Genomic DNA, 26,049 nt, shown 5'->3' on the forward strand with positions numbered 1-26,049 from the left:
ATCCCTTGTTGCTGTGACTCTGACGTAGGCTGGCAGCTACAGCTCGGATTCGACCCCTAGCCTGGGAACCTCCATATGTCGTAGGAGCAGCCCAAGAAATAGCAAAAAAAAAAAAAAAAAAAAAAAAAGACAAAAAAAAGAATAGAAATATACATGGGCAGAATTGTTGATCTATCACCTTTGGCTTAACTCCACTGGAAGCAAGGTAACAAGCAAAGAGAGAAGCACCTACCTAATCCATAGCCTCAAAATGACAGAAACTTAAGGAGGAATTGACCAAACTATTGGGAAATTGGCATTGCACTTCATGATGAGGGATTTTAATATACCTCCTGACCATTGCTAAATCAGATAGACAAAACAATTCAGTACAGACATGGAGAATCTAAGGACACAGTTGAAAATCCTAATCTAACTGACTTTAAAAGGACACTTAAAAAGAATATATATACTTCACTTAATATGAGACTCTCTAGTTCCATCCATGTTGCTGCAGATGACATTATTTTGTCCTTTTTATGGCAGAATAGTATTCTATTGTATATATGTACCAGGTTGTAAGTCAGTCTACTTTAATAAAAAGATAAAAAATTAAAAAATTAAATATATATATATATATGTATTCCTGAATCCCTTGGCTGTACATGAGAAACTTACACAATATTATAAATCAACTATATGTCAATAAAGTAATAAAATTCAAATTAAAATAAACATGAAACTGCATCTAACAGATAGAAAAGTCACATTCTTTTTAAGAATACATGGAACTATTACAAAAATTGCTCACTTGCTGGTCCAGAAAGCAAGTTTCAAAAGAATTAAATTATATAGAACATATCTTCCTGACTACAATGCAAACAAGATAGAAATTAGTATTCAAAGGATACTAGGAAAACTCATAATTTAGGATATTAAATAATGCTTTTTAAAAAATACGTACTTTTAAAAGGCTTGTGATATCAAAAAAGAATTCATAATGAGTCTGTTCTCTAAGGGGGAGGGGGAGGGAGCAGGGTGGATTGGGAATTTGGGATTAATAGATGCAGACTATTGCCTTTGGAATGTAGCCAATGAGATCCTGCTGTGTAGCACTGGGAATTGTATTTAGTCACTTATGTTGGAGCATGATCATGGGTGAAAAAGGAATGTATACATGTATGTGTAACTGGATCACCATGCTGTACAGCAGAAAATTGACAGAATGCTGTAAACCAGCTATAATGGAAAAAAAAATCATTATGTATAAAAAAGTAAAATAAAAAAGAATTCATAATGAAAAATGAAATATATTTAAATGATAATGAAAACATTGCCTATTAAAATTTGTGGACTGCAGCTAAAACTGTGCCTAGAATATTTAGCTTTAGAATTATTCTATTAAAGTAGTACTTGCTGTGGTCCAGTGGCTTAAGGATTCAGCATTTTCTCTGCAGCAGCTCAGGTGGCTTTGGAGATGTGGGTTTGGTCCCCAGCCCGGTGCAGTGGGTTAAGGACCCAGCATTGCCGCAGTTACAGTATAGGTGCAGTTTCAGCTCAGATTCAATCCCTGACCTTGGAATTTCTATATGCTTCATGTACAGCCAAAAAAAAAAAAATTCTGTTAAAAAATAAGAAAGACTGAAAAGTAATAATCTAAACATTGTATTCAAGAAGTCAGAAAAATAGAACAAATCCAAAGAAAGCCATGGGAAGGCAATAATAAGACAAGAGCAGGGGTTTTTTTGGGGTTTTTTTGTTTGTTTGTTTGTTTTGTCTTTTTTAGGGATGCACCCACAGCATATGGAAGTTCCCAGGCTAGGGGTCGAATCGGAGCTGAAGCTGCCAACCTACACCACAGCCACAACAGTGCCTGAGCAGAGCCACATCTGCAACCCACACCACATCTCACAGCAGCGTGGGATCCTTAGCCCACTGAGTGACGCCAGGATTAACCCATGTCCTCGTGGATACTAGTTGAGTCTGTTACCACTGAGCCACAACAGGAACTCCCAAGGGCAGAAATTTTATTAAATAGCAGAGGTATTTAATAACAGAGGTCTGGAGTTCCCGTCGTGGCGCAGCAGAAATGAATCCGACTAGGAACTAGGTTGTGGGTTCGATCACTGGCCTCACTCAGTGGGTTAAGGATCTGGCATTGCCATGAGCTGTGGTGTAGGTCGCAGATGTGGCTCTGATCTGGCGTTGCTGTGGCTCTTGCGTACAGCTCAGATTAGACCCCTAGCCTGGGAATTTCCATGTGCTGCATGTGCAGCCCTTAAAAAAGACAAAAAAAGATAGCAGAGGTCAACAAATTCTTAGAATGGTTCTTTTTCACTAATAATTTTTAAAGAGTAAAAGATAAGGAGTTCCCTGGTGGCCTAGTAGTTAAGGGCTCTATGTTGTCACTACTGTGGTTTGGGTCACCCCTATGGCTCGGGTTCAAGCCCTTGCCTGGGAACTTCTGCATGCTACCAGCATGGGGAAAAAAAAGAACAAAAGATGAAACAAAAAGGAATAATTTTAAAAGGAGAAATGTAACAGAGGTTGCCAGGAAAGACTCTTATGACCAACTTCATACCAGTACATTTAAAACTTTTTTAAATGGACAGCTGCCAAGAAAGTTATCAATGACTAAAGTCTAACTTGAGGAAATAAAAATTGAGAATTTGACCTTGCTTCCAAGTATGCTACAGTCAATATTTTAAATTTTTGCACAATTAAATACCAGCCCCAGACAACTTTATGAGTAAATTCTACCAAAAATTTAAGATAAAATTTCCTGATTACATAAGTTCTTTTAGCACAACAAAAAGTACCCAGGAAGAAGGGAAGCAGCATTCTCTAATTTAGCTTACAGGGCTAGTATAATACCTCAAAATCAAAGGACAACAGCATGAGAAATAAAATAAATGGATAGTCCCCCTCTTGAGTAAGGATGCAGAAATCTGAAACAAAATCGTCCTAACACACTGACACCAAGAATACATTTTAGGAAAGGCAGTGCATATTTACCACGTTGAACTTATTCCAGACATGCAAATGTGAGTCAATGTCAAATAAGCTGGTAATGTAACTCATGTATGACCAGGTTAAAGACAAAAAACTACATCATCACCTTGTGGCCGACATGAGCCTTCCAGGATTGCAGAGTAGAGAAGAAAGACAATATGGAAAAGGGAAAGAGGAGAGTCCTTCAGGGACTAGTAAAAACTAAAGATTAGTTTTTATCTGTAACATTAGAAAATATGCCTGTGTAATGCACATAGACTTTATTCCCATGAATGAAATCAATAAATTATTTTTAATAAAATGTATTTGAAGTACCACACATGAAAGTTGTTATATATTTTTTTATAAAATAGCTGTATTTCTTTATGCCTTTCCCCTGCAAAGTCTCAGAAATAGCCAAAAAGAATGTTTTTTAAAAATTCTTTGCAGTATTCAAGTTCTACTTTGCAACCATGGAACTTAAAACACATTTGGAGTCACTTCAAATAACTTTCAGCATAGTTCACAAAAATGGCACACATTTTGTATCAGATGGATAGTAGATAGTCAATGAAAAGCTAAAATAGGAGTTCCCGTAGTGGTGCAGCAGAAACGAATCCAACTAGGAACCATGAGGTTGCGGGTTCAATCCCTGTCCTCACTCAGTAGGTTGAGGATCCGGTGTTGCCATGAGCTGTGGTGTAAGTCGAAGATGCGGCTAGGATCCCACATTGCTGTGACTGTGGCATAGGCCAGCAGCTGTAGCTCCGATGAGACCCCTAGCCTGGGAACCTCCATATGCTGGGGGTACAGTCCTAAAAAAAGACAAAAGCAAAAAAAAAAAAAGAAAGGAAAAGCTAAAATAATGTGAAATTACAAACTTGTAAAATCAGTCAAACTGAGTGTATAGTCCCTCTGTTAGGGCCAATCAAGAATTTTCTAGGAATATTCTCTTTGTATGTTTCCCTTCAAATAATTCAGTATTTTTAAAATGTATCCAGTTTTATATTTATGGAATCAAGTGTTATGCCAGGATTTCAGGTAATTACATAAGACCAGAAAAAAGTGTTGCTGGTCTCTACTCTTTTTAAACCAGAAGTTCCATAGCCAGATATTGAATTAGACAAGGTCTATAGTGTTGTCCCTTAATTTTCCATATTCCCACAAATCAGAGCTCCTCCAATGACTACATATTGGCTTCCTGGGGATAATGGAATTCCATCCAAAGCTCTGAAACCATAAACTGTAGACAACAGATGTTTGCTAAGCATTGGTGCATTTACAGGGTGTTTTTTTTTACCTCCCAGCTATTAAGTCCATTTTGAGGACAGTAGAGATTGTCGGTCCACTAACTGCAATAGGTTATGGAGCTTTCCATGATGTGTTTCTCTTCCTCTTCTGGTTCCTTGATAATCTAAAGGGGAACCAAAGGGAAGATTAAAGCAGCAGTGTTATTTTTGAATGTCAAGTCATCTAAAAGATTAATTTCAGCACCACAGCCCTATTGTATAAACCTGGAAATATCTGTCACATTATTTTTGTCTGGGAAAGATGCATGAATGTTGGTGTCCGAGGTAGATGTGGCTGATTGAAATAGCTAAGGAAGAGCTCCCCATACCCACCAGGGACCTCTCACAGCTATGTGTGTGGACAGTGAAAACTCCTGCCCATTTTAAAAAGCATTTTTCTTAATTGAAGGCCACAGATGACTGTTTAAATGCAAAGGGACGAGAATTATACATTCCAGGAATAAGCTACATGAGAAATCACCATTTAATTTTTTTTCTGAATAATAGTCCCAATGCACTGACCATAAGAGATAGAGGAAGTATTTTAAAGTTTAAAACTAGAGTTTAATCTGCAAAATAGAATATAGATATCATTAAGAAACTAGAATCAAGATATTGAATAGAGATAAAAGAATCTGGTATTTAGAAAAGGGAATTCAGATACAATTAAATTGGGCCACACCTCATCCACCATCCCATCAGCAAATGATTTGATTCATTTAACAAAGATGGACAACATGATTTCTGCTCCTGAGAAGAACTCTGTGAAATGAGATCAAGAGAGTGCATGCTGGCCTGGAGCCATGTATGAGGGTGTGGGTGTGCGGAGAGGGTGTGCAGGATGCTGCAAGGAGAGGCAGAGGAGTGTCACGTGGGAGATGATGGGAGAGCTGGGTCACCGAGGGTGAAGAAGAGGTAGGGAGAGGTCAAGTCAAAGCTCTGGTGCTGGGAATAAATAAAGCCACATCTTTCAAGAGTGTTTCTAAACCATGGTGACTGGATTCATAAAGCTCCTGTTTGTTCTTGTTTCCTTCAGTGTTCACATATCCAGAAAATGGCACTGACAACTTCAGAGACCAAGCAAAGAACATAAACCACCAGGTATTTCTGGACGTCACCAAAGACTGACCAGACAGGGTCCTTAGATCATACCGTAGGTCACTACCCAAGTGAGTCATGAAATCAATTCACTGAGTCCCAGACCAGCACTTTTAGAGAATAAAGTTACGTAGCATAGGCAGCATGGAGTAAAACAACTATCACAGTTCATCCAAGATAAAAAGGATAAGTATTGTACTTTATGCTTTTGTTTGCTGTGTATGTTACATACAAATTGATATACACTCTATATATCAAGTGTGTAGATATTTTATAATACATAAATATATATTATATTTTATGTTAATGTACAGATGTAATTAGAATAGAATAATATTACATAAAATGCTTGAGATTTGGATAGCAGAGTGAGTCATAAATTAAAAGAATATAGTTATATGCAGCCTTTGTTTATGTTTTCTATATATGGCATATATTTATATTATATGATTTATATTATATGTTACATATAATGATTTGATACATAATATCTCTTACATATTATATAATTTTATTTATTATATATTATAAAGCATAAACATTTATACATTAACAATAATAGTTAATAATAACAGTTAGTAACACCTTTAAGATTCTTGTATAGTCTAAAAATCAGGGACACAGTAGAATCTACCTGACAGGTAACCATTGTGAGGTTCAAGAATGCTAATGCATGTAACATAATGCCTGGTGCACAGTAAGCTATCAAAAATAGTAGCTTTTATTATCACTATTGCAAAGTTTTATAGCCTGTAGGTAGTGATACCATATCATAAATTAAATCAGTATGATGCCAACATCTGTAATTTTTCTACAACATAGGTGGACCGATTTCCAGATGAATATACCTAGGTCCCTTGGATAGGATAGATAACAATTTGTAGGCTAACTGATTAAAAAGTCCATTTTAGGAAGTGAAAGTGGTTTACTACCATCCACATGACCCCTTTCTATAGAGAGAATATTCTCTTGCCTGGGACCAGGCCTCTATCACTTTCATAAAGTGAACAACTGTGTCAAAGAAAAAAGTTAATTTGGGAGTTCCTGTTGTGGCTTAACAGTAACAAACCTGACCAGTATCCATGAGGATGAAGGTTCGATCCCTGGACTCGCTCAGTGAATTAAGGATCCGACATTGCCATGAGCTGTTGCAGATGTAGCTCAGATTCCCCTTTGCTGTGTCTGTGGTGTAGGCTGGCACCTATAGCTCCAATTCTACCTCTAGCCTGGGAACTTCCATATGCCGTGGGTGCAGACCAGAAAAAAAACAAAAGTTGATTTGAAGAAAATTGTAGTATTTCTGACAAAGACTTCCACAGAAATGTTTTCAAATAGTTTGTAATGAAATCAAACTTAGCCAGGAAATTAAAAACCAACCCATATTTGAAACAAGGTCTTTAATAACAAATATTTTAACATTTAAGATCCATATGCTAGAATTACATTTAATTTCTCCATTTCCTATTTTCTTTCTTCTCTCCATTTCTTCCTCCTTCCTTCTCTCATTTTTCTTTTATTTTCTCTTTCAGGGACCTCCTTCCAAAGACTCATTACAGATGAACACCTATGTTGCCTTGTACAGATTTATACCACAAGAGAATGAAGATTTGGAAATGAGGTAAACATTTTTTAAAGGAAAAAAAAAAAAAAGAGTGAAAGAAAACTTTAAAGTCAGTGTTGTTCCATGTGAAAAAAAACTAATTCTATTTGTACTAACTCTAAATGCTTTAGATCAGTGATTCTCAAATGTTAGTGAACAGATTGCTGGGCTCTATCCCACGAGTTTCTGATTTAGCAGGTGGGGCATGAGAATCTGCATTTCTGACTGGTCTGCAGGTGATGCTGATGCTACTGGTCCAGGGACCACACTTTAGGAAGCACAGTTACCAGATCATCAATAGAGCTGCTACTGGAAGTTTATACATAGATTGAGCTCAAATGCACTTGGCATCCTGTGGGATCTAATAGGGACCAAAAATTTATTTATTTCGCAAATTAGTATTGATTGAAGAATCAAACTAAAACCCCATGTTTATTCTGCCAGACACTGGCAGCTACCCCTAGCTCGCACCCAGAGGTACTTCTGTGTCAGGAAACATCCCATTTCATGGTAACTGAAACATAGGAAAACAAGAGATACTTGGGGCCCTCCTGAGATCTGAACCTTTCTCTGTACCATAGTTTCCTTGTGTTTCAGGGGTAGTGCTTCTGGAGTCAGTCCTGTGTTCACATCCTACTTACTGTGTGACCTTAAGTAATTTATAAACATCTTGTTACTCTGGTTTATTTGCTCATAAAAGAGGCATCACAACCTTTTCTCTTTACAGCATTTTTGAGGATGAAATGAATAAGGTTCATAAAGCGTGTATCACAGTCATTGTAAACACTCAGAAACTAGTTGTCATTACAGTTTTTGTATTTGTGTTCATTGGCTTGTCTCAAAGAAAAGACCTCATTCCTTCCCTCTGTTCATGACCCAAAAGACAAGTAATCACAAGAGAAGGCTTTGGTGTTTTTCAGTCCTAGAGCAGGACACAAGGGGCTGCTTTTCCAACCAAATGGACCCTTAGAAATGAGTTCTTTCCTCTTCAGAAGAGAATGGGGAGATAATTTAGCACAGAAAACCATCTAAATATCAGAACATTAGGGAAATAGCCTCCATTTGGGGTTAGGTTCCACTTGTCTGAATGCCATGCAGGCCACCTTCTCAGTCACCGGATATTCCTTGCATATGGCTTCTGGAATGCTTTGTGGGCTTGTCCACATCTCAGGTCTATGCTGTTTCCTCTGCATGGCCCCTCTAGTAGTTACCCAAATGTGGTTCTCATTTGGTGAAATCAGCCTTCTCCTCTTTTCCTTTCCCCAAAGCCCCTTAAAGGAGAGATCTACCAACAGCCTGTTTCCCCAGTCCCTTGTACCATTGGGGTCAACCTCAGCAGCTCAGCTGCCCCTTGTGACATAACACTCAACAAGACTCCATAGCAGATGTGGGTGTCCTGCAGGAGTCTGGCAACTCCCTCTGCTCACACCCAAGGTCAGCTTTGTGTTTGTCTGTGGACTTCTTTTGGGGCCTTTCCAGAGCAGAGTTCAGGCCTAGTTCCTGGTTCCTTAGATTTCTTCAGACAGTTAGGCACTTATACATCTGAATTTTCTCATCCTGGAGAAAATCACCATGCTGAATCACTAACTGGGGTTGTAAATGTTACCTGCACAGCCTGGCTTAGGTGCAGCAGGAGGAGATGGCGTTTATCCGGTGAGGTCCTATTACATCAAAGATATAGCAAACCTGCTCATCAGAAAACATCGTTGGGGTGTCCTGCCCTCAGCTGACAGTCCACCACTAACTATCTGCTGATATTATCATTTGGGTTTTTAGAATTTAAAACTTCACAGCCCTTCATTGTGTGGGTCACACAGTTTTATATTAGGAAGTTGTTTTGTAGTCATCAGATGGAAATACAACTCCAGAGAAATCTAGAATGTTTTGGGGGTACTGAGGAGTAAAGTCTGGCTGCCTAGTGGCAGTCATAAGTTTTTGTGCTTCTTTTAGTCGGTCACAGGCCATTAAAAGTCAAGTTGTCTGGTCACGAATCAAACGTTTACAGTCTGCTTCAAGGCAAACAGGACTATCCATTCCCAGGAGTGGAGTGTCTGCATTGCATAGACTGCAAGATTAGAGCAATAAATCATACTTACATTTTTTTTTTTTTCAGAGAGATTGTAGGTTCCCATTTTAAAAGTCAAGCACTTGATTTAGAATGTGAGAGGCAGTGCTTTGGGGATTTAGTATCATTCCCTGAATGAACTGGGGGCTTTGTGAATTATCTTTTTCTCCTTAAAACGTAAGGCAGAAAAAAATCCTTTTAACCAAACACCATTCTTACCCACCTGCATTCTGATCCTGGGCAGTACACTGGGTATTGTCCTTAGGAAAGAGAACAAAGGATGTGAGAATACAGGGAATGTTAGGGGTGTGGGCTTGAGGGCAAAGAAAGGCCAACTGGCAAAGCCAGCAGTCATAGATCAAGAGCAGATGGACCATCATTTCAGCAAGCATTTGTTATATATCTGTTCAATAATAAAGATTTTTCTGCCAGCAGCCAATAGTCCAGACCTCTCTACAGACTTCTGTAATCACATCCCTACCTGCCTACCCCAGGAATGCATGGCACTCAGCAGCATTACCCACCCCCCCACAAACCTGCTCCCTAAAGTGAATGATGTCACCATCTTCCCAGGCTCCAAACCAGCCACTTGAGGCTTCTGTTTACCTAATACCCAGAATGTAATTAATGTTCAGTTCCTACTCGTTCTCTTTGCCTAAAATCTATTTTATCCAGCTCCATCTTTATCTCTCCCCTAGATTATTGTGGCAGTCCCTACCTGGTGTCTGTGTTTCTAGTCTTATAACCACTCCTGCCTTCCCATTTATTTGGGGTAGAGAGAAGACTACAATGACAGCACAGTGTACTGGAAGTCATCTAAGCTTTGATTTCAGATAAACTGTATTCATATCCTAGCTCCTCTATGTTCTGACAGTAAGGAATGTTATTTTACTTTCTGAAGCCCTTTTTTCTCACCTTGAGAATAGGGATAATAGGGCCTTCCCTCCTAGGATGCTGTGAATAATTAAGATAACAATATCCAGTACATAGTACAAGTTAAATAATATTAGCTCCAATCACTTATATTCATACTCCATAGTAAATGTTTCCTTTTCATACATAAGAAATGAGAGAGAGAATTAACATATCAACATGGATTCACTGAACATTTAAAAGTAAAAAGTGCGGGCATCACTTGATGTAGATTTAAGCCCTAGCCAAGCCACTCACTAGCTAGGTAACCCCCTGAAGCCTAAGTTCCATAAGCCACCTGAGTCTGCTTCTACACTTGTGAAAGGAGATAATTATTGTTCTTGACTTAGTTCTGCTCATGACACACATATTCTTTTTTTTTTTTTTCCTACTCTACAGCATGGGGACCAAGTTACACACATGTAAACATACTTTTTCCCCCCATTATTGTGTTATGATGTATGTATCTAGGCATAGTTCTCAATGCTACACAGCAGGATCTCAGTGTAAATCCATTCCAAGAGCAATAGTTTGCATCCATTAACCCCAAGCTCCCGTGCCCTCCCACTCCCTCCCTCTCCCCCTGGGGAACCACAAGTCTATTCTCCAAGGACACACATATTCTTGTTTAAAACTCTCCAGTGTCCTCCCATTTCCTTTGGGTCAAGACCAGAATATTTATAGGAGCCTCTAGGACTTACACAGTCTCATCCCTGGTGACTTCTCTGGTTTGTCTTGTACCTCTGTTCCCCTCACCTGTCTGTTCCATCTTTTATTCCCCAAAAGAACCACACTACCACCTTCCAAGGAATTTTCCTTCCTGTAGTCTGCTCCTCCCCTCCTACCACACCGTCACACACACACACCCTCTTCCAGTTGACTATTTTGCACCCACTAGATCTCAGCTCAAATTTTATTTCCTTTGTTCAGCCTTTCCTGACACCCGCAACCTAGGTGAGACCCTCCGTTATATACTTTTTATGACACCGTATTTCTTTCCTTCAAAGCGCTTAGCTCACCTTGTATTTGTGTATTTTGTTTTGGGTTTTTTGTTTGTTTGTTTGTTTTGCTTTTTAGGGCCACACCCGTGGCATATGGAGGTTCCCAGGCTAGGGGTCGAATCAGAGCTACAGCTGCCAGCCTACACCACAGCCACAGCAATGCAGGATCTGAGAGCCACATCTGTGACCCACACCACAGCTCATGGCAATGCCATATCCTTAAGCCACTGAGTGAGGCCAGGGATTGAACCCACAACCTCATGGTTCCTTGTTGGTTTTGTTTCTGCTGTGCCATGACGGGAACACCGTATTTGTGTATTTTGGAATTATTTAGTTAACTTTATCTTGCAAAGTCCATGAAAATAAATCTATTTGTGCTAACCCTATGTCCCTGGAGTGTAGTACAGTTCTTGAAACATAGTAGATGCTTAATATATATTTCATGGATGGATGAATGAGTATTGTAGAGATTAAATGAATGAACTGATGTTGTAAATACATCCCATGTTAATATAATGGAAACTATAAAGGAGGAAGCAAATCCAGCTCAGAGGGCTTAACCAGGACCTGTTCCTTGGAGGAGATGGGCCTTGAGCCAAGGATGAGTATGATTTGTCAAGAAGGAGTTGTAGAAAAAGAGACCAAAAGTAGCCTATAGTCACAGTCACAGAGAACGAAAGGTTCAAGACAATTTGGAAGAAGCCCTGCTAAGCCTTTACTGAAACACTCACAGTTTGGGGATGGAGGAATGGGCCTCACCAAGGAAGAGCCCAGGGTGCTACCTCCTTATTCTTAGGTCACTGAGTACTCTCTTAGAATTATTGTGGTCCTGTCATAGTCTCCAATGCTGTCTAAAGGCAGAGGCGTCACAGTCTGCTATGCTACAGTTTCAGTGCAAACTACCTTAATAAATTCATCAGCTATTACCTACCCAAATCTGTGGCACTCACAGACCATGATAATACTCTATCTTCTCACCATCATGGTCAGAGAATAGGAGAGAACAAGGGCACAAGGCAGAAAGGAGCAGTGTCCAGGAGTCAGACCTGGGTCTACCTTCCAGCTCTGACACCTAGTAGCTACATCAATTGGAACAAACTGTTTAACCTCTCAAAGCCTCAATTTTCTCTTTCTTAGGGAGATTGAGTATTTAACAAGATATTTTTTTTTACTTCTAAGTATTTTTTAATTTCCTCTTTGACTTCTTCAGTGATCCATTGGTTGTTTAGTACCATGTTGTTTAGTCTTTACATATTTATATTTTTTGCAGTTTTTTTCTTGTTATTGATTTCCAGTCATATAGCATTGTGGTCAGAAAAGATGCTTGATATGATTTCAATTTTCTTAAAGTTACTGAGGCTTGATTTGTAGCCAAGGATATGATCAGTCTTAAAGAATGTTCCAGGAGTTCCCGTCGTGGCGCAGTGCTTAACAAATCCGACTAGGAACCATGAGGTTGCGGGTTCGCTCCCTGCCCTTGCTCAGTGGGTTAACGATGCGGCGTTGTTGTGAGCTGTGGTGTAGGTTGCAGATGCGGCTCGGATCCTGCGTTGCTGTGGCTCTGGCGTAGGCCGGTGGCTATAGCTCCGATTGGACCCCTAGCCTGGAAACCTCCATATGCCGAGGGAGCAGCCCAAGAAATGGCAAAAAGACAAAAAAAAAAAAAAAAAGAATGTTCCATGTGCACTTGAGAAGAATGTGTATTCTGTTGCTTTTGGATGGAATGTCCTATAAATATCTATTAAGTCCACCTAGCCTAATGCTGCATTCAGGGCCTGTGTTTCCTTGTTGATTTTCTGTCTGGATGATCTGTCCATTGCTGTAAGTGGGGTGTTAAAGTCCCCCACTATTATTGTGTTATTGTCGATTTGTCCTTTTAAGATTTTTAGCAGTTGCCTTATATATTGTGGTGAACCTGTGTTGGGAGCGTAGATATTTAAAATTGTTATAACATCTTCTTGGATTGATCCTTTGATCATTATGTAATGTCCTTCTTTGTCCCTGAAAATATTCTTCATTTTAAAGTCTATTTTGTCTGAGATGAGTATTGCTACTCCAGCTTTCTTTTGATTCCCGATTGCATGCAATATTTTCTTGCATCCTCTCACTTTCAATTTGTATGTGTCCCTAGAAGTGAGGTGGGTTTCTTGAAGATAGCATATACATGGGTCTTGTTTTTGTATCCATTCAGCCAGTCTATGTCTTTTGGTTGGGGCATGTAGTCCATTAACATTTAAAGTAATTATTGATATGCATGTTCTTATTGCCATTTTATTAATTGCTTTGGATTTTGTTTTGCTGCTTTTTTTCTTCCATTCTTCTCGTGTTCTCTCCTCTTCTGACTGTCTTCAATGTTGTATTTGAGTTGATTTTTCTTATTTGTTTGTGTATCAATTGTAGATTTTTGGTTCGCAGTTACTCTGAAATTTTGATATGAGTCTATCTATCTATCTGTCTATCTATCTATCTATCTATCTATCTATATGAGATTGTTTTAAGTTGCTGATCTCTTAATTGCAAGTGCATCTCCAGTGTCCTGCATTTGTACTCCCTCTTCTCATGATTTCTGATTTGGGTGGCATAATTGTGCGTGGATGATTTCATATCTTTACTGTATATATACCTTTACTGGTGAGCCTTGTCATTGTGGTATTTTTGTTTCTAGTTGCGGCCTTTTCTTTTCTGCCTAGAGAAATCCTTTAGTATTTGTTGTAAAGCTGGTTTAGTGTTGGTGGATTCTCTTAGCTTTTGCTTACCTGTCAAGCTTTTGATTTCTCCTTCAGATCTGAATGAGAGCCTTGCTGGTTTAAAGTAATCTTCGTTAGAGTTTTTTTCCTTTCATCATGTTAAGTATATCATGCCACTCCCTTCTGCCCTGCAGAGTTTCTGCTGAAAAATCTACTGATAACCTTATCGGGGTTCCCTTGTATGTTATTTGTTTCTTTTCCCTAGCTGCTTTCAAGATTTCTCTATTTGTCTTTAATTTTGATCAGCTTGATTAATATATGTCTCAGGGTATTCCTCCTTGGGTTTATTTTATATGGTACTTGGTACACTTTCCAGATTTGAGTGAGTGGTTCCTTTCCCATGTTAGGGAAGTTTTGGGCTATTATCTCTTGGAATATTTTTTCGGTCCCTTTCTCTCTCTCTTCTCTTTCTGGCACCCATATAATATGCATGTTGGTGCGTTTAATGTTGTCCCAGAGTTCTCTGAGACTCTCTTCATTTCTTTTCAGTCTTTTTTCTCTTTTCTGTTCCACATCAGCGATTTCCACTAAGCTGCCCTCCACCTCACTTATTCGTTCTTCTGCCTCCTATGTTCTGCAGTTGGCTGCTTCTAATGAATTTTTTATTTCAGTTATTGTATTTTGCCTCTCTTCTTGCTTAAGTTTTATATCTTGTCTCTCTTTGCTCAGTGTTTCCTATAAGTTATCCATCCTTGCCTCCAGTTTATTTCCAATGTCCTGCATCACCTTCAGCATCAACAGTCTAAAGTCTTTTTCCTGGAGGCTGAGAATCTCCTGATCACGTAGTTGATTTTCTGGGTTTTTTTCTTTCTCCCTCATCTGAGTTATAGTTCTCTGTCTTTTCACTTTCATAGGTTTTTGGTGAGGTGACCTTTTTACAGGCAATAGAGTTGTAGCCTCTCTTACTTCTGGCATCTGCCCCCCTTGTGGCTGAAGTTGGTACAGGGGCTTGCTGTAAGCTTCCTTGTGGGAGGGGACTGGTGCCTGCCCACTGGTAGGTGGAGCTGACTCCTATCCCTCCGGTGGGTGGGGCTTTGTCTCTGAGTGGGATTAGAGGTAGCTGTGTGCCTAGGGGGTTTTTGGGCAGCCTGTTTACTGATGGGCGGGGCTGTGATCACACCTGGATTGGTGTTTGCCCTGGGGCTTCTCAGCACTGACTGATGGGTGGGGCCAGATTTTCCCAAAATGGCCACCTCTAGAGAAAGGCATGTTGCTGAATATTCCCAAGAGCTTTGCTTCCAATGCCCTTCCCCCACAACAAGACACATTCACCCCCTGTTTTCCCAGGAGGTCCTCTGAGAACTGCAGTCAGGTTTGACCCAGATTCCTATGGAGACTTTGCTTTGCCCTGGGACCCAGTGCATGTGAAAGTCTGTGTGCACCTTTTAAGAATGGGGTCTCCATTTCCCCCAGTCCTGTGGAGCTCTTGCACACAAGCCCCACTGGCCTTCAATGCCAGATGCTCTGGGGGCTCTTTCTCCCAGTGCCAGATCCCCAGACATGGGGACTTGATGTGGGGCTCAGAACTCACTCCTGTGGGTGAGTCTCTTTGATACAGTTACTTTCCAGTCTGTGGGGCTTCCTACCCTGGATATATGGGGTTGCTTGTATCACATAATCACCCCTCCTACCTCTTGATGTGGCCTCCTCTTTGTGTTCTGGAGTAGGATATCTTTTTGAAAGTTTCTGGCCCATTTGGTTGAAGATTGCTCAGCATTTGGTTTTAATTTTGTTGTTTTTAGGAGAGAAGTTGAGCTCTAGTCCTTCTATTCTGCCATCTTAATCCCATCTCTCCCATATCTTCTTAATTAGGGTTCTGCCTTGGGCTGCTTGGCTTCATTTCAAGATAATTTTTTTTAAATGTGAGTTTCATGCCCAGTACAAAGTGAGATATGCAATATAGTTTATATACCTTCTCTTCACAATTTGTATCATTTCACAATGTGTCTTTTTTTTTTCCTAGTCTGCTGATTAATTACCCTAAAAATATATAGAAAATAAAACACAGTTAAAGGCTCTCTCTAGCCTTTGAGTATGTTCAAGAAGACTTTATCTAATTGGTCTTGAATTAGGAGGCTGTGACACTGCCCCTCATCTCCTCACTAGGTTTTTCAGTTGCTCACGTGACATGCTACAGGTGTGGAATTTTACCACTGATAGAGGAGATGTGATGCTATCATGGGAGGGATCTCCAGACGGCTGCTGATGATTCGAGGTCTGCTAATGTTGAAGAGCCACCCAGGTTCCTTTGTCTGAGAGTAATGACCTAGTATAGTAGATAACCTTCTGTCATTAAGGATCTTATACAGTTTTTACCAATAACCCTTATTATGAAGTTTTTGATGAACCCTTAAAATTACACTTTATGGAATGCTGACTTAATTCATGAGCAAGGCTTTTTAAAATGCTACCTGAAATACAAACTAGAGAACTCCATATAGTCAGCACTGGCATCATCATTATCATCCTACACTGCCTGGTGAACTCACAAAGGCCATGTGTCAGTCATTTCTTGGCCAAATGTATGAGTACATGTGTGTAATACATACATATGCACATACACTCCTCATAGATATACACAAACTCACACACTTTCATTCACACATTCAGATATTAACTTACACACACAAAAACACACACATGCACACACTGTTAGCAAAAGTTTGCATGTTTAGCCTTTTGATGAAAATAAGTCCCACCCTCCACATGTACAGCATAACCAACCTCATTATCCTCCAGTGCTTCTGGGTTCAGATGTCTGCAAAACATTCTTGGAACCATCACTTACTATTCACACCAACACATCTTTTTAAAATCAATATGAATAACTTCAGTGGCTTTGCCAAGTTGGCATAGAACTTAAATAATCAGATATAAGTACTTTGAGTAAGTACAAACCCCCAAAACATCATAGGGACTCTGAAAATTAAAGATCAAGAGTAAATAAGAGACTCAGAGTCCCAAATACATATTTTAGTGACTATATGTGACTATTCCAAAGAATCCATTTTGGTTTTCCACATTTAAGTCATTTTCATTTTTATTAGTTCTCTCCAAACAGATTTATATGATAATGGCCATGTTTCATAAGGGGAAAAAAGAGAGGAAAAAAATTCCTATATGCCAAGAGAGGGAATTAGGGGACTGCTTCTTGAATATTATTACATTTTAGGAGAGACGCAAATTAATTGCCACTCAGTATGTGTGTGGCAGAACGCCTAAGTTTACAGGGCTTAAAAGAAAAACGTATCTTCTGTAACCCCAAATTAGATTCTTGATTTAGATTCTTGAATTGCCAGACTCTTTCTTGGAAGCAGTGAGTCCTGGATTTTTCCGTGGGCACTTCTAAACAAAACCAGGCAACCACTTGTCTTATTAGCTAATATTCACAAGAACCTCTGGAGATGGGATGGCCTGAGCTCACCTCTTTCTGATTTATTGAAAGCTCCACTTGAAATCAGGTTAAAAGGGATTTTAACCCTTGTGTGGCTATTTCCAGTATTTGTTTTACCTACCCACCACTCATCACACGTGTGAATGTGTACTCCCTGCAGGGTGAACAGTTCACAGGTTTGATCCTCAAAGAGGTCATAAGGCTGGGGAACCCTAGATGAAAAGAGTAGACCAGAAAGTACCTCCAATGTGAGGTTTTCTGTGCAGGGAGGTAGTCTAGGATGCGCTTCTGTACCTCACGAAGGCACTGAAACATCAATTAGGAGGGATCATTGCTTCCAACCACATCATCCCATTGCAGAATAGGATTGTGATCTAAAACTTAAAAGGAAGGGAGGAAGCAAACTAATATTTAGGGAGAATTTACTATGTATCAAATTATTTACGATACATCATTTCATTTAATCTTCAAAAAAAGAAGAAGAAGAAAGCATTGAAGTATCCTTGGAAGGTCAAGGAAGGCTTTGCAGAAGGTAGCATCACAGCCAAGCCAAAGCTTCCAGAAAGAGAGGACATAGGTGCCCACCAGCTTGGTTAGTGAGAAGTCTTTCTCTTTCCAGTGAGGAAAGGATAACAGAAGAATAAGTTAAACTATTGAACAAGAGACCCATGCCAAATGCAAAACAATTGCAAACCCCATTACAAAAGAAGTAGTGGAAATTCATTGCAGAAGCATATTTAGATTCCTGTATTCATTCCAATTCTCATTTGGAAAGACCATCTTAAAATGCGATAAAGTAAAATTTTAGCCAGGGGACACCTAGCTGTTCAGTTCATATTCCAATGAGACAATTTATGGTCCTTTACCCTTTAGAATTTAGAGGGAGAACCAAGTCCACAAGTAGAAAGTGGAGCCTCAGAGCTGTTACCCAGGAAGGGAGACTCTTGGTCCACTAGTTTTTCTCCTACCCCAACCCTTCCATCCTTCTTTAACTATGAGGTTTCCTCTCAGGTAAGGTTGACAATTTATGTTAATCAGCAGATTCAGATAATGTATCCCACTTTGGCCACTCACATCACTCCTTGTAAGTCTTAGGATTTTTAAGTCTAGTTCGAAAGAATAGGAGGCTTGTGGTTTTTTATGGTCCTTTACCCTTTAGAATTTAGAGGGAGAACCAAGTCCACAAGTAGAAAGTGGAGCCTCAGAGCTGTTACCCAGGAAGGGAGACTCTTGGTCCACTAGTTTTTCTCCTACCCCAACCCTTCCATCCTTCTTTAACTATGAGGTTTCCTCTCAGGTAAGGTTGACAATTTATGTTAATCAGCAGATTCAGATAATGTATCCCACTTTGGCCACTCACATCACTCCTTGTAAGTCTTAGGATTTTTAAGTCTAGTTCGAAAGAATAGGAGGCTTGTGGTTTACAGAGTGTGTTCATGAAAAGTCACCCCTGGTCAAGAGTAACTTTTAAAAATTAAGATAAAATCATAACCATTGTATAAATATAAAATGAGCACATAGGAGAATTTTTATTTGAATCATTAATAAATGAGAGAACCAGTGTGAAGTCACATCTGGTTCAAAGAAAAATTCACATTACCCATATGTAAGCAATTAGGAATGCTGATGTAAATTTACAAATAGATGCAAAACTGGTCAGTATTCACAGGGAAATAGTTGACTACATTCTGCCAGATACAGTTTACTTGCATTTCTATGGATAAGAATGATTTGCGTTATCATCAATGGTTTATAACTTGCAGATGTACAACAGCTGAAAGACAGTGAAAGAGGGAGGTGACCCAGAAGGGGTAAGTGAGACAGGACACTCAGATTGGTCCTTGTTTTTGCCCATTTCAGTCTTCCAAATTGTCCCTGACAGCCCCTTGCTTCCTTTAACAAATCTATGAGGTTATCCAAGCGAGTAATATTTTGCAAAGGAGAAAATTATGGTTAGGATGGTTAAGCCACATGTTACAACCAACCCATAAGAATCTCCTAGAGAATATTATTAAATATTATTCCTGGGCTGCACCCAGACCTAGAAGTCAAATCGCACTTGGATATCTGCATGGTAAATGTTCCCCCTGAATTCTGATTATCTGCTGAATTTGAGAACAACTGTGACTTATCTGACTTCTCCAAAGATACACAGTGGACCAGTGGCCAACCCCAAACCAAAATGCAGGTTTCCTTATACATAGTCAGTGCTCAGTACACTGGTCTGCACTGGGGTTTTGGCCTGTGATTTATTTGGTAATCCTTCACTCTGTAAGGTTTATAAACCCTCCATAAAATAAGAAAAGGAGAGCCCTTGAGACAGGGCAAGACAAAATAAGATTCTCTTGGTGTCTCGTTTCCATTCTCTAAGTACATTACTGCTTAGCAAATGCATCAACTTAATTAAAACTAAATGTAATTCTAATGCACCAATTTGATTTAAAAATAATCTTCACAGTCACCAGGACATCAAAATGCAATTAAGTCTATTTGAGGAAAGTCTCTGATGCATATTATGTTCTGATGCTGCACTATGTCAAGAAACCCAGATCTTCCCGAATGTCACTAATGTGTTTAGCAGCCTCCCTCTCACTCAAATGCCTTTTTCAATTAGGTTCTGGAGAGCGTGATCCATGACAGTTCAGGAACATTTACCAAATCCCCTCCAAATGGCCCTTTAGCCAAATGCTTTTTCTCTGAGCTGGTCTCTGGACTTGAGAAGGTACAGGCAGTCTTGTGGATGCCAGGATTAAGACAAAATCAGACTGCAAAGTTCAGGAGTCCCTTGCTATCTACCTATGTGCCAGACTATAAAAGACTCTGGACCAGAACTATGGAAATTGAGAAATGGGTCCAGTGAAAAATCAAGCAGTAAATCTAAAATTAATGGAGCAGTTTGGCTGGCTCCTTTTTTTGTTCCCCTTAGCTTGGTTTTTTGAGGAGATCTGATTGGGTTGAGTGATGGTGATTGATGTAAGCTTGATTGGGGATTCTTTTTGCCTAATAAATGGGTAAGTATAAGAAATGTAAAAATGTCCCCAAATAGTTGCAAAGTAAAATGGACAGTTCTAATGAGTTATCACAGAGTTTGGGTGTTACAAGAGGCACTATAATCTAGTGGAGCTAGTGCTAGAATCAAACTCTGCCTATAAGTGGTAAAGTCTCTCTTAACCTTCCTTCTTTCTTTGTAAAAATGCTACTGGTCATGCCCACTTCATTCATAGAACAATGCTGTCCCCTCCAGCCTCTGTGGCTGCTCCTCAACCCCTCCAACATCTCCCGTGCATCTCTGCTCCACCCTGGGCCCTGCCGTACTTTTTGGTCACTAGCTGGAGTCCAGGGGCAAGAGAGATGGGGGGATGTGGGTATAAGCAGAGGGAAACACTTTTACAAAGCTCTGAATCACATCAAAAGTCAGTGTCTGAAGCCCTTTAAGACAAGAAGTCAAAGACTATTCCCTCCCAGAACCTAAAAGGACATTCATTTAAAAGTACTGATTGCGGGGGTTCTCTTGTGGTGCAGTGGGATAAGAATCTAGCATTGTCGCTGCACTGGAGGGTCACTGCCGTGATACAGGTTTGATCCCTGGCCCAGGAACTTCCACATGCTGTGGGCACAAACAAAAAAATAAAAATAAAATAAAAGTACTGATTACAAAATCCTCTCATTTCCCAATGAAAAAAATACATTTTTAGGAGGATATTAGAGTTTTAAAGCCTTTATTGTATATCACCGACAGTACTAAATGCATTCCACATAGCATTTTCATTTAATTCCTGTAGTAACTTTGCAAAGTAGATGTAGTTCACTGTGTATAAAGATATGTATATAATGCATAGCATGTAATCATGTAAATATAATTGAGGTAGTTGAATCTCAAAGAAGCATATGTGTTTAGGATTTTTGTTTGAGTCAGTTCCACACATATTTGTGCCCCTCTAGCATATTTCTTCTCATTTAGCAATGACATTTACTGTAAATTACTAGTTTACACATCTTTCCCCTTTGAGATCACCACCACTTTGAGGTCAGGAAGTATGTCTTTTTTTTTAGCATTTTTTTAGTTTATTTTTTATTAAAGTATAGTTGATTTATAACTGTGTCTTAACCATAATAGCCACCATCTTTTGTGGGCTTATCTTAATATGCTTCACACATATTAACTCATTGAACCCTCAAATAAAAATTGAGGTAGCTACCATTATTATCGTCACTCGACAGATAAGAAAACTTAACGACATAAGCATTCAAAAAATCCTTGAATGTCATCTAATTTCCTTTGGCTCAATAGGCAGAGATGGAGGGATAAAGACAGACAAATTTCCTTTGTAGTCAAATATATTCAGTACATCCAAAGCATTATGGTATAGCACAGGGAACTCTATGCAATATCCTATGATGAGCTATGTGGGAAAAGAATCTGAAATAGAATGGACATGTGTATGTGTATAACTGAATCACTCTGCTGTAGAGCAGAAATTACCACAACATTGTAAACCCACTATACTTCAATAAAACTTTTTTAAAGTGGGGGGGGAAACCCATTATGAAAGCCGAGAACACCCAGAGCATCCTGCTGTGTCTGTGGGCTTCCATAGGCAGGCAGGAGTGAGGTCTCAGGTTGTCTCAGACAGTGGAAAATGTATTTCTCTGAAGCGGTGACCTCCTGGAAAGGATGTCGCTGTATTCAGCCCTAGAAATCTGTGCTTTATATGGGGAACAGAGAGAGGTGGGCTGGGAGCCTCAGGACAGCTCACAATCCACCCTCCAGGAGCTCCCACCCATTGAAGACTAAACCATCTTCATACCATCTTGCAGAAGGGTTCCCTATAGATGGCCAGGCTCGCTTGCATCATTAATATGCTCTGTACACTGTGCCCTCTGAGTCCCTGAGACCAGTTTGCCTAGTGGAGGGTGAGATGAGTTGTTATGTCCAACTGGAAAATTAAGAAATGAAGGAGGCAGAGGACTGTTGGAAACGACCCCAGATAGCAGCCATCAAGTTCACATGCACATAGACATAAATACTTACAAGTAAACCCTGTCCTCCTCACCATGGTTGTGTAGTTAGCTTTTGTTATTTTATTCCTACTCTTGTTGATAGCCTATAGTTCCCTCATCATTTCAAGATGTTCCATAAATCATGATATAACCAACCTGAAAATCTTCCTCTGGGTTTAAGACCAATTTTATTGAACAAACAAAAAGAATAGGCCAGCTAAGGTGTTCTGTCTGCTTCCAAATAGGAAATTCATGCTTGTATTGTTTCTGAAGTACATTAAACTTTCTATCAATGTGTTTAATTATGGGTTACAATATACAGAATTTTTACCTAAACTTAGGATAATCAATTGAATTAAGCAAAGGTAACCTCTTTTTAAGTACTTGGGAGCCTTATGATTTCATCTCCAGAATTTGTAAATAAAGATAGTGTTAAATCATAAAATCTATGCATAAAGGAACATGAAGTCACCTGAAAGAAAGAAAATACCTTTTAGACCAGAACAGGACTTTCTTCGCGCCTGGAGTGTGATAATGCAAAATAAGAAAGAATTGTTTCATGGAAAAGGGCCTGGTCAGCCACAAAGGCATGAAAGAGCTGTAGGCAGAGAGCCATTCATTTATTGGCAGTTTCCATCCTAGAACCAACCAAAAGGAAGAAGAATTTTAAGCATTATGCTTCCATTCCTCCAGGATCAATGGCAAGGCTCTCCCTTCCTAGAGTATGTGGGCAGAATGTTGAGTGTAGTTCTTTGATGACAGAATGTAGCACACTGACAGCACAGGTAGGAAAAGAGAACCAAGTGGAGTGCAGTTAGAAGTGAACTCACAGTTGAGAGTTAAAGGCTGCCACACGGGGTCACATGGGGCCACACAGAGCAACCAGGAAGTCAGGGGAATAGCAGCTGGAGCTGTAGGGGCAGCTTATGTATGGGCAGCAGCTGGAGTTAGTGAGGTTTCCCAGGCTCCCTGTGGATTAACTAATTTGAATAATTACACAGGCTCCAAGGCATAGAGGCTGTCCCTCTTGTCTGGTACCTGGCCCCAGAGCACTTAGGGATGGAGCTGGTTCATGGTGCTCCCAGGGCATTCGAGCCCAATAAGGAAAGTGCTGTGGAGTGTTGATGTAATCATCTATTTAAGGGGAACTGATCAATCTCTTCTCAGAGTTTCAAGACGTCAAGACATAATTTTAAAATAAATGGCAAATATTATATTACACAGAGTGGTTTCATCTGGCATGTGTACTCTGATCGACTGCCTGTATCCCAGCGTGGGAAAGGATGCAGAGATTGCTAGGCAAAGCCAAGCAGGGTCACTTGGGCAGTGAAAACAATCCTCCAAGCCACAGGTTTGTTAACCCAAGTGTTAGAGAGTTGCTGCCTTGGATTCAAGAGCTGCCCTAGAGCAAGATCCTCCCCAAAGTGAAAAAGAGACATTAGCTGTCTCTGCCTGATGATTAGAGTATTTAAATCCTATCACTGAAATCTGGTATCAGTGGATATCAGAATAAGATGATATCCACTCTTCTTATGACTGCATCCTGTTTATTTCCTCCATAGCCCTGAAGTCAGTTTGCAGTTATATACTTGTTAGCTATATATACACTTTCTATATTTATTATTTATTAAATACTTAATTATGCATTTGCTTATTTATTATCCATCTTTCTCATTAGAAGATTAGCTCCAGGAGTTCCCGTCATGGCACAGTGGTTAACAAATCCGACTAGGAACCATGAGGTTGCGGGTTCGATCCCTGCCCTTGCTCAGTGGGTTTACGATCCAGCGTTGCCGTGAGCTGTGGTGTAGGTCGCAGACGCGGCTCGGATCCCGCGTTGCTGTGGCTGTGGTGTAGGCCGGTGGCTACAGCTCTGATTAAACCCCTAGTCTGGAAACTTCCACATGCCATGTGAGCGACCCTAGAAAAGGCAAAAAGACCAAAAAAAAAAAAAAAGAAGTTGGATTCAGGCAGCACTGTTTCACACCTTTAAGAAAAAGTGCTTTTCCCAATCTTCAGCTTGATTCTCTACTTATAATTTCTATCAAACCATCAGCAAAGCCATTGTAGTTGTTACTAACACATGGTTTCTTAGGTTACTAGGTTAAATAAAATCTGCTGGAGCTGGAAAGATTTTTCTACATCAGCTTTCATCCTTGCTGCTTAATTAAATCCCTCACCTGGGAAAAGAGTGATTTTTAGCCTTCTCGCTTTCCGTGGCATCAGCATGAAACTGTGACTGTTAAAATACCAAAATGCCGGAGTTCCCGTCGTGGCGCAGTGGTTAACGAATCCGACTAGGAACCATGAGGTTGCGGGTTCGGTCCCTGCCCTTGCTCAGTGGGTTAACGATCCGGCGTTGCCGTGAGCTGTGGTGTGGGTTGCAGACGCAGCTCGGATCCCGCGTTGCTGTGGCTCTGGTGTAGGCCGGTGGCTACAGCTCCGATTCAACCCCTAGCCTGGGAACCTCCATATGCCGCGGGAGCGGCCCAAGAAATAGCAACAACAACAACACCAAAAATAAATAAATAAATAAATGCCAGTTGTGTTTAATGCTTCAGGTGCAACAAGCCTGTTATATTTGGAATCCCCTACAAAGTTAGATATTAACCGAGAATTGAAAATGACAGCAGAGGAGATTGAACCAGAATAGCAAAATGAGCACACAAATCTACTTCCCTTCTTGCTTCAATCCCTTAAAATGTCAAAAAATATATGTTTTAAGAATACATCCATAATAGTACTAGAAAATAAATAATACTATCAGAGACCCACAAATCTTAGGAATTTCTTGGGAGACTACAGCAAGTAGAGAACAAAGATGACCAGAGACCAAAGAATACTTGGGAAAAAACAATTTGAAATATATGAGCACATTCAAAGAGATGCTAAACTCACACCAAGTTCATTAAAGAACATGAACTCATGTCAGCTGAATTGCATTAATGGTCCCAATTCTTTACCATCCCTGTATATCCATGCCCTTTGCAGTGAGATTTAGCAATTCCTCTGACCACAGAGTTGCTTTCCCCAATAAAATGAGGCAGAAATGATAATGTGCCAGTTCTGAGCCTAGACCTTAGAGGCCTTATGTGTTTTGCTTGTTTCCATTTGCTGCCCTGGCATTGTCAGGAATGTCCAAGTTGGCCTTTTGGAGTATGAGAAACATGGAATACGGCAAAAATCACTTCAGTTATCCCAGCTAACAGCCAGTAGCATCCAAGACCGTCAGTGAGACTGTGAGGTTGGGGCTTTTTGTTACACAGCATTATCACAGCAACTGTGTTCATAATACCATGTTACTACTTAGAATGAGCAATATGCAGCAATGGCATTTGACTCTAGAATTAAATTATTACCTGTACTCTAAAGAAAGGGAAACTGCCCAAGGAGAGTACCTGTGTGGCCACATAATGGAGAAAGAAAGAAAATTCTGGACCTCCAGAGCTTTTACAGAGAGGGAGGGAAAGAAAAGGCAGCTCTATTTAGAGGAACATAAACTAATCTTCTCCCTTCCTAGGGTTAAGAAACCTGCCCTTGTTTTAGCCATTGGGGTGATAGTAGGAGGCCCCAGATTGCTTGTCTGCTATATTTTCAAGTATCCAAAGATGAGATGCATCAATTGACACACCTTGCTCTTTTAAACAGTGCCTGAAATTAGCCCTTACACACTGCAGATACGATGTATGTGAGAAACTTGTCCGACTATTTATACCCTCTGATTTCAGTCATGAATATGGAGAAACACAGGTGTTGGAGAAAAATCCCTTGACATATGAAGGAGAAGAAATAAGATAAAAAGTAGACTAATCCTAGAGGAAACAAATTATTCAGTAAAGGGAGGAAATATTGTTTTAAATGTATAATATTATCCTCAGAAATATCCATCATAGTAGTCCATAATAGTCCATAACATAAAGTAACAAATGTGAAAAGGAAACTTTGAGAAAATAATAAAGAACTCTTGGAAAT

General features: G+C 39.8%; 1 protein-coding gene across 2 annotated transcripts in view; it reads left to right on the top strand.

Moving 5' to 3' along the window:
* Positions 1–26,049, top strand: part of STAC (SH3 and cysteine rich domain) — a 118,369-nt gene that overhangs the window by 79,588 nt on the left and 12,732 nt on the right. For both annotated transcript variants that reach the window (XM_047769987.1, XM_047769978.1), the window contains exons 7-8: positions 5,296–5,360; positions 6,887–6,975. In XM_047769987.1, coding sequence (XP_047625943.1) covers positions 5,296–5,360; positions 6,887–6,975 — 154 coding nt within the window. The remainder of the gene's footprint in view (positions 1–5,295; positions 5,361–6,886; positions 6,976–26,049) is intronic.

The sequence above is a fragment of the Phacochoerus africanus genome, chromosome 1, assembly GCF_016906955.1.
Source record: "Phacochoerus africanus isolate WHEZ1 chromosome 1, ROS_Pafr_v1, whole genome shotgun sequence".
Lineage (NCBI taxonomy): Eukaryota > Metazoa > Chordata > Mammalia > Artiodactyla > Suidae > Phacochoerus > Phacochoerus africanus.